Consider the following 12666-nt stretch of genomic DNA (forward strand, 5'->3'; position numbering starts at 1 on the left):
GTCACTCAAAGGACGCGCGGAGCAGTGGAATGGCAAGCCACAGTGTGCGGATTTTAAAGCCTTTATTAGTGCGGAATTCGGGGATACAGCCAAACCTCCGTCGTCTTTGCCCAGTATCACGGCACTCTGATGCTCAGGATAACTCCACTGCCACAGCCTCGTCGGGCTGTTTAGGCGCGAGGGGCAACCGGGTGCTGCTTTGCCTCACGTGGTAGATGTCACGCCGCTTCTGCACCCCAGAGACGTACACTAAGGCCGCAACGAGAATCACCAGGCCCAAAGTCGTTAACACCCCCAGGACAATGGTGATGGCGATGGGGTTCCGACCTGTGCAGAAAAGCGAGGAATAAATACGCGCGTCTCGGCCCCTCCTAAGCTTGCTCGTCTAGAATAAATACGCCCCGCGTAGGCTCACCCTGAACGGCCATCATCACTGTCAGAATGTCCGTGCCCCGTGAGCTTGCCGCTTGGCAATAGTAGGTGCCACTATAGTTTAACCTGACGAGGAATGGGATGCCGACGGGCAACTTGAACATGGAGCCTTCCTGGAGACACTGTAGTTTGGGGTTCGGGTTGCCCCGGGCCTGGCACTGCAGGATATGCATAGTCCTGTCTTTCCACGTCAAGCGCTGGGGACATTTAGCGCGGTCAATCTTGGGGCCGTCTGTGGGACCACCAAATGATCAGATACACCCAACACACCCGAGGCACAATGGGACAAGGGAGAGACAAATCTTCCCAAATCAAGGAAGCAAGGGATTAAAGGTCAGAGTGACCTACGCACACAGGACACGCAACTGGACGCTCCTGTTACGGTGCAAGATCACCCCATGCACCTCGAGGGTGGCATTGCAGAAGAAGGTGCGCCTGTCGTCCTTCGCAGTGGCGTTTAGCTGAAGGTGGGCAGGCTGTCCCGGTGCCGCGGCTGGAACTCCGTCCAGCGTGACCTGGACTCGGGGTCCGGCAGCGCAAGTCACAGTTACTGTGGTCCCCTCAGTGGCGTTAGGCTCGCTCAGTGTCAGGTTGGGCCCCTGGAAGCCTAAAGGCGGGGCATTGCCCGGGAGTTTGATGACCACACACCTCCCTTGGGTCAAACCCCGCCCCCACCCGCCTCCTTCCCCTCGGGGTATCCAGGCCACGCCTTCATCTACTCTGCAGCCCCCACCCGGTTTAGGGCGCTCAGGCTCTTCTTCTCGGGTCACTTAGGTCCTGCTCCTCTCCGGTTTAGTCTCCGCCCAATGCCACGCCCCCTTGGGGCTATGGAGGCCCCGCCCCTTGCCTCCTGAGCTATTTTGGCTCCGCCCCCTCTTACTATAGGCCTTCACGTTCTCCCGGGTCTCGCGGCTCTCGCCCCCCAAGGTCACGTTGCAGACAATCTCCTGAGTGCCCTCCTGCTCTGCTTTCGCTCTGGCTGTGGCCGTGAGTGTGTCAGCGTGGCTCACGACTGTGGCATTCAGCATCTGGTCCCCCAGCGCCAGTTGCACCTGGGCCTCCGATGCTGGGAACAGCCCATCCAGGGTGCAGTCAACGGTCCACGACGTTTCCACCTCCGAGAACCGGGGTACAACGAGGCGCGGGGGGATCATGGGCATGGCTTGAAAGAAGGGTGGGAGTGAGCGGGAGGAGGTCTCACAGCCGTGGAGGCCCCTTTTCCCATGACACTCATCCTCACAAACCAGGGTCCTTCTTTCCCAGGATACCTTGCGGCCTGGGTCACCCCCTTCCCAGGACACACTCACAGCCTTCTCCAAAGGTCCCATGGCTGCGAGCCTCCCATATGAGGCTACCCATGGCTAAAGGCATGTTTTCCCAAAAGCCCTTGAGGTCCAGGCCACCCCCTTTTCAGGAATCCCGCGGCCAGAGCACCCTTACTCTGGCTTCGCTCATCACCCACCGTCTGCAGTCCCTTCTCTCACCAAAGGTTCGGAGCTTCCTGGGGGCCGAGCTGTTCTGGTACAGTCCCAGCCCTTGGGACTGCAGGTCCAGCTCCGTGCGGCAAGAAAAATTGGCACCGTGGTCATCTCTGGTCGCCAGCACCGTGACCGTGACCTCGGCAGGCTCCCCATTTCCCGCTGGCTGCCGGCCCAGCTCCTTCTCCTCACGAAGCAGCACCACGGTGAGGTGGTCCCGGGGGGCCCCACCGGACACCATGCAGCGCAGGATGAGGCGCCTGCCCACGGGCTGCCAGGGCGGCAGGGGGGCCAGCTCCACGCGCTCCGGGAACCCTGAGTGGGGGGTATGAAGGGGAGAGTAGAACTTATCAGCCAGTCTGGCAGCCTCCACACTAGGGAGTGGCGAGGAGTCAAGGGTGGCCCAGTGCAGGACTGTGAACTTTGAGTTAATAAACCCCCAGGGCTTAGAAATGTGCTAGTATAAGTGTTTGCTATTATCATTAGCATCATGATTATTATTTCCTGTTTTGTCGGACACCTTGCCAGGCACTGAAATAAAAGCCAGATTTTCTGTTCCCAAGGACCTCACCGTTAAGGGGAAAAAAAAAAAAAGGAAGGAAGGGGACTAAAGTTTATGGCCACTTATGATGTTAATAGTAATCATAAAATTTCCTGTTTATTTTGAGTTTTCCTTAGACTTTCCAGATGTCATCCACCTTCATTCACACAGCAACCAAGTGAAATCTCTTCTATTATTCTTCCCTTTTATGGATAGAGAAACTGAGGCCCAGAGAGGTGAGGATGAGGTGATCTGCCCAAGGACGCACAGCCAGGAAAGGGCACAGCCAGGAAAGGGCAGAGCCAGGGTTAGACAGTGGTTTTCCCAAACTCCAGACCTGTGTGTCCACCTTCCTCCTTGATATCAGGTCTAGGAACCCCCCTGACCCCTCCTCCCAGCTTCTGGCCTGGACTCTGGTCTTGGCCTTTCCCAGGGTCTGGTCTAGCCCTCCCGAATCAGTCCCGGCTGCTCAAGGCCTAGGGCAGCCTCTCAGGGTGCTCTGCACAGTCCTGGGGGACTCAACAGCCCCCGGCTGCGTCCTCTCCCAGCTGCAGCTGCAGTGGCCCTCACAGGCACACATACCAAACCCTGGGCCTCCTTTGGAGGAACATCTCTCAAGCCTGGATCTCAAGCTGTCACACACAGGCCTGCGGACTGGCTGCTATGGAAAATAGTTAACATCTAACTACTTATAATTTTAGAATATTCAACAAGGAGGCCCCCATCTTAACCTCTGGTTAAGGGACAGTGGTATGCTAGCCAATGCTGGTTATGCTTGGGCTCTCTGGGGTGAGATGGGGGAGCCCCAACATGGAGCATTTGCCAATTTCTGTGGTGTAAATACTTTGGCTGATTTCAGGCTACTCAGTGTGACACATTGAGTAGCTTGAAATCAGCTATTCAATGAGCTGGGAGGAGATGAGCACCATGGGCTCTCATGAGCCAGGACCAACAGACTCCTGCACAGCACTGGACAGAAGCATCTCACGGTCACACAGATGGGGGGACCCCCAGATACATACATAGGCAAACAGATATATACTCGCAGATGTACATGTTACAACAGAAATACGCACAGAGACATATACAGACACGTACTGACACAGACATCCACACATGCTCACACACAGAGATACACAGATACACAGGCACAGATACCGACATACAGACATATACAGACACTCACACACAGAGATATACACAAATCCAGAGACACATACACACAGGCACACACAGACATACAGACAGACACATATACAGACACACAAGTACGCTCACACAGTCTCACAGAGATAATGACAGATACAGAAGCTCACAGACACACACATAGGTACACAAACACGAATACAGACACTGGTGCACACAGGAGGAGCATACACACAGTTACACATGTACACTACACTTCTCTATGGCTTCACAAAACAGTAGGCACCATGAGTGATGTACTCTGCTACTTTCTAGTCTATTGTATTTTTTTTTTTTTTTTTTTTTGGCCACACTGCATGGCTTGTGGGATCTTAGTTCCCTGACCAGGGATTTAATTCAGGCCCTCGGCAGTGAAAGCACGGAGTCTTAACCACTGGACCGCCAGGGAATTCCTGAGATATCTTTTAAATGCTTATTGGGACCCAAATAAATTAATTCACAACTGCTGCCCTTGCATGTGGTCGAGACGCATCTCTCTGTCTCTGTCTCTGTCACACACACCCACACACACACATTCAGGTCCGAGCTCTGGGTCAGAGGCCGGGTCCATTCCTGCAAACTCAGGGCCCCCACGCCCGCCCCACTCCCCTGCACCGTTGGTTATCTAACCCCACTGCTGCCCGAAGCCAGTTCCACCTCCAGGCACAGCCACTCACGGTACACTGTGATGTTAGAGAAGCCTATCATCTGGGAGCCATTGCAGAAGCCAGAGCAGAGGAGCTGGGTGTCACCAGTCACATTGCTGAGATGGAAGGCTGCCCAGCTCCGGCCACTGCCCACCGACTCCTTGAGTAGGGACGTCTCCAGGGAGATGAGTTCAGCGCTGGGGCAATCTATACTGCAATTTACCAAAAGGGACTCTCCGGCAGGCACCACTGGGTTCTGCGGCTCCACTCGCAGCTGGAACTCCTGCCCTTGGGTACCTGAGGGAACAGAAGGAAGCTCTCCTGGGGGTTCCAGTGCCCCCCAACCCACCCATTTGCAGGCTCCACAATTCAAAACTTCCTCTTGCCGAGATATGATGGTCTCTGCCTTCATGGTGCTTCAGTTTAGTGAGGAAGACAGATGATGGATCAGGAACCAAGGAGAGCTGGGAGGGAGGCCAGGGGAAGCCCTGATCAAGCCTCTAGGAGGAAGTGAGTCAGGGAAGGCTTCCTGGAGGAGGGGACCACTATGGTCAGTTTTAAAGGGTCAAGGAGGCGTTAGCCAAGTGAAAGGGAAGAGTGATCCTGGCAGACTGAAGAGCATACGCAGAGGTCGAGGGTCCAGATGGACCAGGGAGGGAATGCGTGCATGCATGCGTGCTTGGGTGTGTGTGTGTGTTTAAGTGTGTGGGTGTGTGTGCGTGTGTTGTACAGGGGGAGAAGAACAAGTCAAATGCAGGGACTGTGCCTCCGGGAGCCCTGAAGGCTGTGCTAAGAGGCCACCACTTTCTCCCGAGGACACTGGGGAGCCCCCTGGCCGATCTGAGTTTAAGAAGTGTTATTGGCACAGCCCAGGCAGCAGGGTGTGAGGCGCTCTGTTCTCCTTCCCCTCCGCCACCAATCCCGCAACTCCAGCCCTCCCCAGGTTACCGGGCCTCACCTGGGGGCAGCAGACAGCAGACTAGAAGCAGAGAGATGAACGAAGTCCAGCAGGCCCTGGGCAGCGGTCCTGAGGGCATCATGGTGGCCAGCCTGTAGGAGGAAGTTGTGTTGATAAGGCTCTGGGCACCGGAGAGCAGGCGGGTCACCCAGGGGAAGGAAGCACAGCCACCGCAGTTAAGAATGCAGAAGTCCAGGGGCCACACCTTGCCCAGGCCTAGGGAGGGGCAGGGGGATATTGTGCGGCCCCAGGGGTCCAGAGTTGGGGGCCCAGGGAGGTGGAGGGCGCTGGCCAGTCTCCAGGGAGTCTCAGGTAAGGCAGACCTCAGTCACCGCCCCTCCCCACACCCCCGGCCCCCAGATGAACCCACAGGAAGTGATAATGCAGTCTTCTTCCTTTGTTTTTAGCACGGGAAAGCCTGGAGGGGGGAGGGGGTGGAGGTGGTGAGACACCTCCTTCCTGTTGAACTTAGGTGAAGTCGGGGGTGTTCTGTTCCCAGAGAGGAAGTTAACGGGGGATATTCAGACACTTTCCTTGAAGGGATAGGGTGGGATTTCAAGGCAATATTTCAAGGAGGCAACAATGGGTGGACTTCTAGGCAGGGCTTCACACAGTTAGCGCGAGATCCCAACATTCCTGGGGGGCAAATAAGAGATTTGAGGGGTGATAATGAGGGACCCCTAAGATGAGTGAAGCCATGAAAATGAACAGAGCCCACATTTATTGGGGACTTGTGCTAGGCTCTGTGTTGGCTGGCTGGGTGGCTTTTATAGGACCCCTTATCTTTGAAGATCTTGTGGGTGGGGTCCCCCGTTCCCTGTGTGCAGTGCTGAGGTGGAGTGTTTGGGGGACAGCTAAATCCTGAGCCACCGTCTGCCAAGGGTGCTACTTGTAACCGGCTCTTACCCCTGTCCCCCTCCCCCCTTGCCCTTCTCCAGGTAGCTGGTCTCTTTATCCCAAGAGCAGGGACTTGGCTGGGGGGGTGTGGTGGTCAGGTGGGGACTCCCACCTCCTTCAGTTCCATCTCTCAGGCCTCTGACCTGCCTCCTGTGCCTCTGATCTGAGCTCCAGAGAGGGACTTTGTTGAAGATCTTTTTTTTTTTTTTTTTTAATTTATTTATTTATTTCTGGCTGTGTTGGGTCTTCGTTTCTGTGCGAGGGCTTTTTCTAGTTGCGGCAAGCTGGGGTCACTCTTCATCGCAGTGCGCAGGCCTCTCCCTATCGTGGCCTCTCTTGTCGCAGAGCACGGGCTCCAGACGCGCAGGCTCAGTAGTTGTGGCTCACGGGCCCAGTTGCTCCGCGGCATGTGGGATCTTCCCAGACCAGGGCTCAAACCCGTGTCCCCTGCATTGGCAGGCAGATTCTCAACCACTGCGCCACCAGGGAAGCCCCTTGTTGAAGATCTTGATGGCACTCAGCATTCATCCACTCTCCCCATCCCTAAGGCCACACCCCCTCCTCTCTCACCTGGAGTACCCTCCCCAATGAGGTCTCTCCTCACCTGCCCCACCTCCCAAAAATCCGTTTCGCACATGGTGCCCAGAGAGCAACTAAAACCCAAATCAAAAGTATTTGTAAATAATATATCTGATAAGGTATTAATATCCAGATTATAAAGAATTCCTACAACTCAACAACAAACCCAATTCAAAAATGGGCAAAGGACTGAAGTAGACATTTCTCCAAAGAAGCTATACAAATGGCCAATAAACAAATGAAAAGATGTTCAACATCATGAGCCACTAGGGAAATGCAAATCAATGCCACAGCAAGGGTCTTCCCTGGTGGTCCAGTGGTTAAGACTCCGTGCTCCCAATGCAGGGGGCCTGGGTTCGATCCTTGGTCAGGGAACTAGATCCCACATGCATGCATGCCACAACTCAGAGTTCGCATGCCACAACTAAGGAGCCCGTGTGCTGCAACTAACTAAAGGATCCCGCCTGCCGCAACTAAGACCCCGTGCAACCAAATAGATAAATAAAAATAAATAAATATTTTTTAAAAACCACCACGAGATAGCACTTACACCTATTAGGTTGGCTGCTATCAAAAACAAAAAACAAAACAGAAAATAGCAAGTATTGGCGAGGATGTGGTGAAACTGGAACCCTCATACTCAATATATGCAAATCAATCAATGTGATACACCATATTAACAAATTGAAGAAGAAAAACCATATGATCATCTCAATAGATGCAGAAAAAGCTTTTGACAAAATTCAACACCCATTTATGATAAAAACTCCCCAGAAAGTGGGCATAGAGGGAACCTACCTCAACATAATAAAGGCCATATACGACAAACCCACAGCAAACATCATTCTCAATGGTGAAAAACTGAAAGCATTTCCTCTAAGATCAGGAACAAGACAAGGGTGTCCACTCTCACCACTATTATTCAACATAGTTTTGGAAGTCCTAGCCACGGCAATCAGAGAAGAAAAAGAAATAAAAGGAATACAAATTGGAAAAGAAGAAGTAAAACTGTCACTGTTTGCAGATGACATGATACTATACATAGAGAATCCTAAAGATGCCACCAGAAAACTACTAGAGCTAATCAATGAATTTGGTAAAGTTGCAGGATACAAAATTAATGCACAGAAATCTCTTGCATTCCTATACACTAATGATGAAAAATCTGAAAGAGAAATTAAGGAAACACTCCCCTTTACCATTGCAACAAAAAGAATAAAATACCTAGGAATAAACCTACCTAGGGAGACAAAAGACCTGTATGCAGAAAACTATAAGACACTGATGAAAGAAATTAAAGATGATACCAACAGATGGAGAGATATACCATGTTCTTGGATTGGAAGAATCAATACTGTGAAAATGACTATACTACCCAAAGCAATCTACAGATTCAATGCAATCCCTATCAAATTACCAATGGCAATTTTTACAGAACTAGAACAAAAAATCTTAAAATTTGTATGGAGACACAAAAGACCCCGAACAGCCAAAGCAGTCTTGAGGGAAAAAAACGGAGCTGGAGGACTCAGACTCCTTGACTTCAGACTATACTACAAAGCTACAGTAATCAAGACAGTATGGTACTGGCACAAAAACAGAAATATAGATCAATGGAACAGGATAGAAAGCCCAGAGATAAACCCACGCACCTACGGTCAACTAATCTATGACAAAGGAGGCAAGGCTATACAATAGAGAAAAGACAGTCTCTTCAATAAGTGGTGCTGGGAAAATTGGACAGCTACATGTAAAAGAATGAAATTAGAACACTCCCTAATACCATACACAAAAATAAACTCAAAATGGATTAGAGACCTAAATGTAAGACCGGACACTACAAAACTCTTAGAGGAAAACATAGGAAGAACACTCTTTGACATAAATCACAGCAAGATCTTTTTTGATCCACCTCTTAGAGTAACGGAAATAAAAACAAAAATAAACAAATGGGACCTAATGAAACTTAAAAGCTTTTGAAAAGCAAAGGAAACTACAAACAAGACGAAAAGACAACCCTCAGAATGGGAGAAAATATTTGCAAGCAAATCAACGGACAAAGGATTAATCTCCAAAATATATAAACAGCTCATGCAGCTCAATATTAAAAAAACAAACAATCCAAACTGGGCAGAAGACCTAAATAGACATTTCTCCAAAGAAGACATACAGATGGCCAAGATGCACATGAAAAGCTGCTCAACATCACTAATTATTAGAGAAATGCAAATCAAAACTACAATGAGGTATCACCTCACACCAGTTAGAATGGGCATCATCAGAAAATCTACAAACAACAAATGCTGGAGACGGTGTGGAGAAAAGAGAACCCTCTTGCACTGTTGGTGGGAATGTAAATTGATACAGCCACTATGGAGAACAGTATGGAGGTTCCTTAAAAAACTAAAAATAGAATTACCATATGACCCAGCAATCCCACTACTGGGCATATACCCAGAGAAAACCATAATTCAAAAAGACACATGCACCTCAATGTTCATTGCAGCACTATTTACAATAGCCAGGACATGGAAGCAACCTAAATGCCCATCGACAGACGAATGGATAAAGAAGTTGTGGTACATATATACAATGGAATATTACTCAGCCATAAAAAGGAATGAAATTGGGTCATCTGTAGAGACGTGGATGGATCTAGAGACCATCATACAGAGTGAAGTAAGTCAGAAAGAGAAAACCAAATATCGTATATTGACGCATACATGTGTAACCTAGAAAAATGGTACAGATGAACCGGTTTGCAGGGCAGAAATTGAAACACAGATGTAGAGAACAAACGTATGGACACCAAGGGGGGAAAGTGGCGGGGGGGTGGTGTAAAAAAAAAAGTGAAATTCTGGGTCTTCCCTGGTGGTCCAGTGGCTAAGACAACACACTCCCAATGCAGGGGGCCAGGGTTCGATCCCTGGTCAGGGAACTAGATCCCACATGCTGCAACTAAGAGTTCGCATGCCAGTGGGACTTCCCTGGTGGCGCAGTGGTTAAGAATCCACCTGCCAATGCATGGGACACGGGTTTGAGCCCTGGTCCGGGAAGATCCCACATGCTGCGGAGCAACTAAGCCTGTGCACGACAACTACTGAGCCTGCGCTCTAGAGCCCGTGAGCCACAACTAGTGAAGCCCGCGCGCATAGAGCCCATGCTCCACAACAAAGAGAAGCCACCACAATGAGAAGCCCGCGCACCGCACGAAGCGTAGCCCCCACTCGCCACAACTAGAGAAAGCCTGCGCACAGCAACGAAGACCCAATGCAGCCAAAAAATAAATAAATAAATAAACTTATATTAAAAAAAAAAAATGAGTTCGCATGCCGAAACTAAAGATCCCGCATGCTGCAACTAAGACCCGTAGCAGCCAAATAAATAAATAAATAACTATTAAACAAACAAAAGAAGTGAAATTCTGACACGTGCTACATGGATGAACTTTGAAAACATTAAGTGAAATAAGCCAGACACAAAAGAACAAATATTCCACTTATATGAGGTCTCTAGAATAGGCAAATTCATAGAGAAATTAGCAGGATGGGTACCAGGGGCTAGTGGGAGGAGGAAAGTTAGTATTTAATGGGGACAGTTTTTTTGGAAGATGAAAAAGTGCTGTAAATAGATCGTGATGTTGACTATAGAACATTGTGAATGTACTTAATGCCACTGAATCATACACTTAAACCATTTAAAAATGGTAAAAATGGTAACATTAATATTATGTATATTTCACCATAATAAAATAAAGTGACATCCACCTATTTTGGTTTTTTAAAATTTTATTTTATCTATTTATTTTTTTAAATTTATATATTTTGTTTTATTTTTGGCTGTGTTGGGTCTTCGTTGCTGCGCACGGTCTTTTTCTAGTTGTGGCGAGCGGGGGCTACTCTTCGTTGTGGTGCGCAGGTTTCTCATTGCAGTGGCTTCTCTTGGTGCGGAGCACAGGCTCTCGGTGTGCAGACTTCAGTAGTTGCAGCACACGGGCTCAGTAGTTGTGGCACACAGGCTTAGGTGCTCCACGGCATGTGGGATCTTCCTGGACCAGGGATTGAACCCGTGTCCCCTGCATTGCCAGGCAGATTCTTAACCACTGCGCCACCAGGGAAGTCCCACCTATTTTGATGTGTATCCAATACATGAGATGGATTGATGGATGGGCAGAGGAATGGATAGATAGATGGATAGATACATCATGATAAAGTAAATTTAGCACCATGGTAATTGTGGAACCTATGGGTATTCACTGTACTCTTCTTCCAACTTTTCTGAATGTTTGTAATTGTTCAGAATAAAATGTTGGAAAAGAAAAACCACCTCTTGGTGGATCTGGGTGGCGGCTTGTGTCACAAAAGAAGGGACAAGCAGACTCGGACAGCTTCCCGCCAAGAGGACACATTGCCCTCTGTGAGAGAGACTTGCCCAAAACTGGACACGGAATCTGACCCTCGGTCGGTCAAGTTGAGGGATGGAGGAATGTGTTAAACTATGCCACAAGGATGACATCAGACTGGTAAAGTCTACAAGACAAACAGCCTCTTCTTCAACAAATATGTTGCAAGGGGGGAAAAAGAAGGAGAGGGAATCCAGAACTTAAAGGAAGCTGCCCCAACCAAAGTCAATGCATGGACCTTGTTTGGAGTTTTATTTGAACAAACTGTAAACAAACAAACACCAAATATTGAAGAGACAATTGGGGAAATCAAAACACTCTAAATTATACAATGATATAGAGGAATTATTGTTTTAAACTTTCCAGTTGTGATAATGACATTGTAGTTATTGTTTGTGGTAATATCTTTCAAGATAGATATCAAAGTTTTACAGAAGAAATGCTATGCCTTCTGAGATTTGCTTCCAAATGATCCAGTGGCATGGGTTAAGTTGAAACAAGACTGGCCATGGGGTTTCCCTGGTGCGCAGTGGTTAAGAATCCACCTGCCAACGCAGGGGACATGGGTTCAAGCCCTGGTCCGGGAAGATCCCACATGCCACGGAGCAATTAAGCCCCGTGCACCACAACTACTGAGCCTGCGCTCTAGAGCCCTCAGGCCACAACTACTGAGCCCGTGCGCCTACAGCCCGTGCTCCTCAACAAGAGAAGCACTGCAATGAGAAGCCGTGCACCGCAACGAAGAGTAGAGTAGCCCCCGCTCACTGCAACTAGAGGAAGCCCGCACACAGCAACAAAGACCCAACGCAGCCAAAAATAAATAAATACATTTATTAAAAAAGAGACTGGCCATGGGTATTAGAAACCGTTGATGCTGGCTGTTGGTTAAGTGTAGGTTCATTACATTATTCTTAGTTATGAATATGCTTTAAATTGTTCATAATAAAAGTTTTAAAAGGTAGCTGCCAAATGCAAACTATTACACAGAGTTTACAACAAGGATAAACAACAAGGTCCTGAGATTGGATCAAGATGGCGGAGGCGTAGGACGTGGAGCTTACCTTCTCCCATAGATACATCAAAAATACATCTACAGGGACTTCCCTTGTGGTCCCGTGGTTAAGCCTCTGTGCTTCCACTGCAGGGGGCATGGGTTCCATCCCTGGTCGGGGAACTAAGATCCCCCATGGCATGCCGCACGGCCAAATAAAAAAAAAAAACAATTGACATGTGCAAGGATTCTCACAGAACATCTACTGAACACTGGCAGAAGATACCAGGCTTCCAAAAGGGCAAGAAAATCTCCATGTAACTGGGTAGGACAAAAGAAAAAAGAAAAAGAATAAAACAGAGAGAACAAGGTCCTACTGCATAGCACAGGAAACTATATTCAACATCCTGTGATAAACCATAACGGAAAATAATTTTTTAAAAATATTTATTTAGGGCTTCCCTGGTGGTGCAGCGGTTGAGAATCTGCCTGCCAATGCAGGGGACACGGGTTCGAGCCCTGGTCTGGGAAGATCCCACATGCCACGGAGCAACTG

The 12666-nt window shown here is 49.0% G+C and overlaps 1 protein-coding gene across 4 annotated transcripts in view; it reads right to left on the reverse strand.

The window, feature by feature from the left end:
• The window catches only part of ICAM3 (intercellular adhesion molecule 3), a 54005-nt gene extending 48360 nt beyond the window's left edge, over positions 1-5645 (reverse strand). Inside the window, exons 1-8 of one of the 4 annotated variants that reach the window (XM_082454931.1) lie at positions 5612-5645; positions 5242-5333; positions 4314-4580; positions 1917-2225; positions 1313-1594; positions 785-1039; positions 416-664; positions 46-327 (exon numbers count right to left, since the gene is read on the reverse strand). In XM_082454931.1, coding sequence (XP_082311057.1) covers positions 134-327; positions 416-664; positions 785-1039; positions 1313-1594; positions 1917-2225; positions 4314-4580; positions 5242-5323 — 1638 coding nt within the window. In that variant the 5' untranslated portion in view covers positions 5324-5333; positions 5612-5645 and the 3' untranslated portion in view covers positions 46-133. The other 3 variants (XM_082454930.1, XM_082454933.1, XM_082454932.1) reach the window with 3 other exon arrangements.
• Positions 5646-12666: the final 7021 nt, after the last annotated feature.

The sequence above is a fragment of the Balaenoptera physalus genome (assembly GCF_965194825.1).
Source record: "Balaenoptera physalus genome assembly, chromosome: 3".
Taxonomy (NCBI): Eukaryota; Metazoa; Chordata; class Mammalia; order Artiodactyla; family Balaenopteridae; genus Balaenoptera; species Balaenoptera physalus.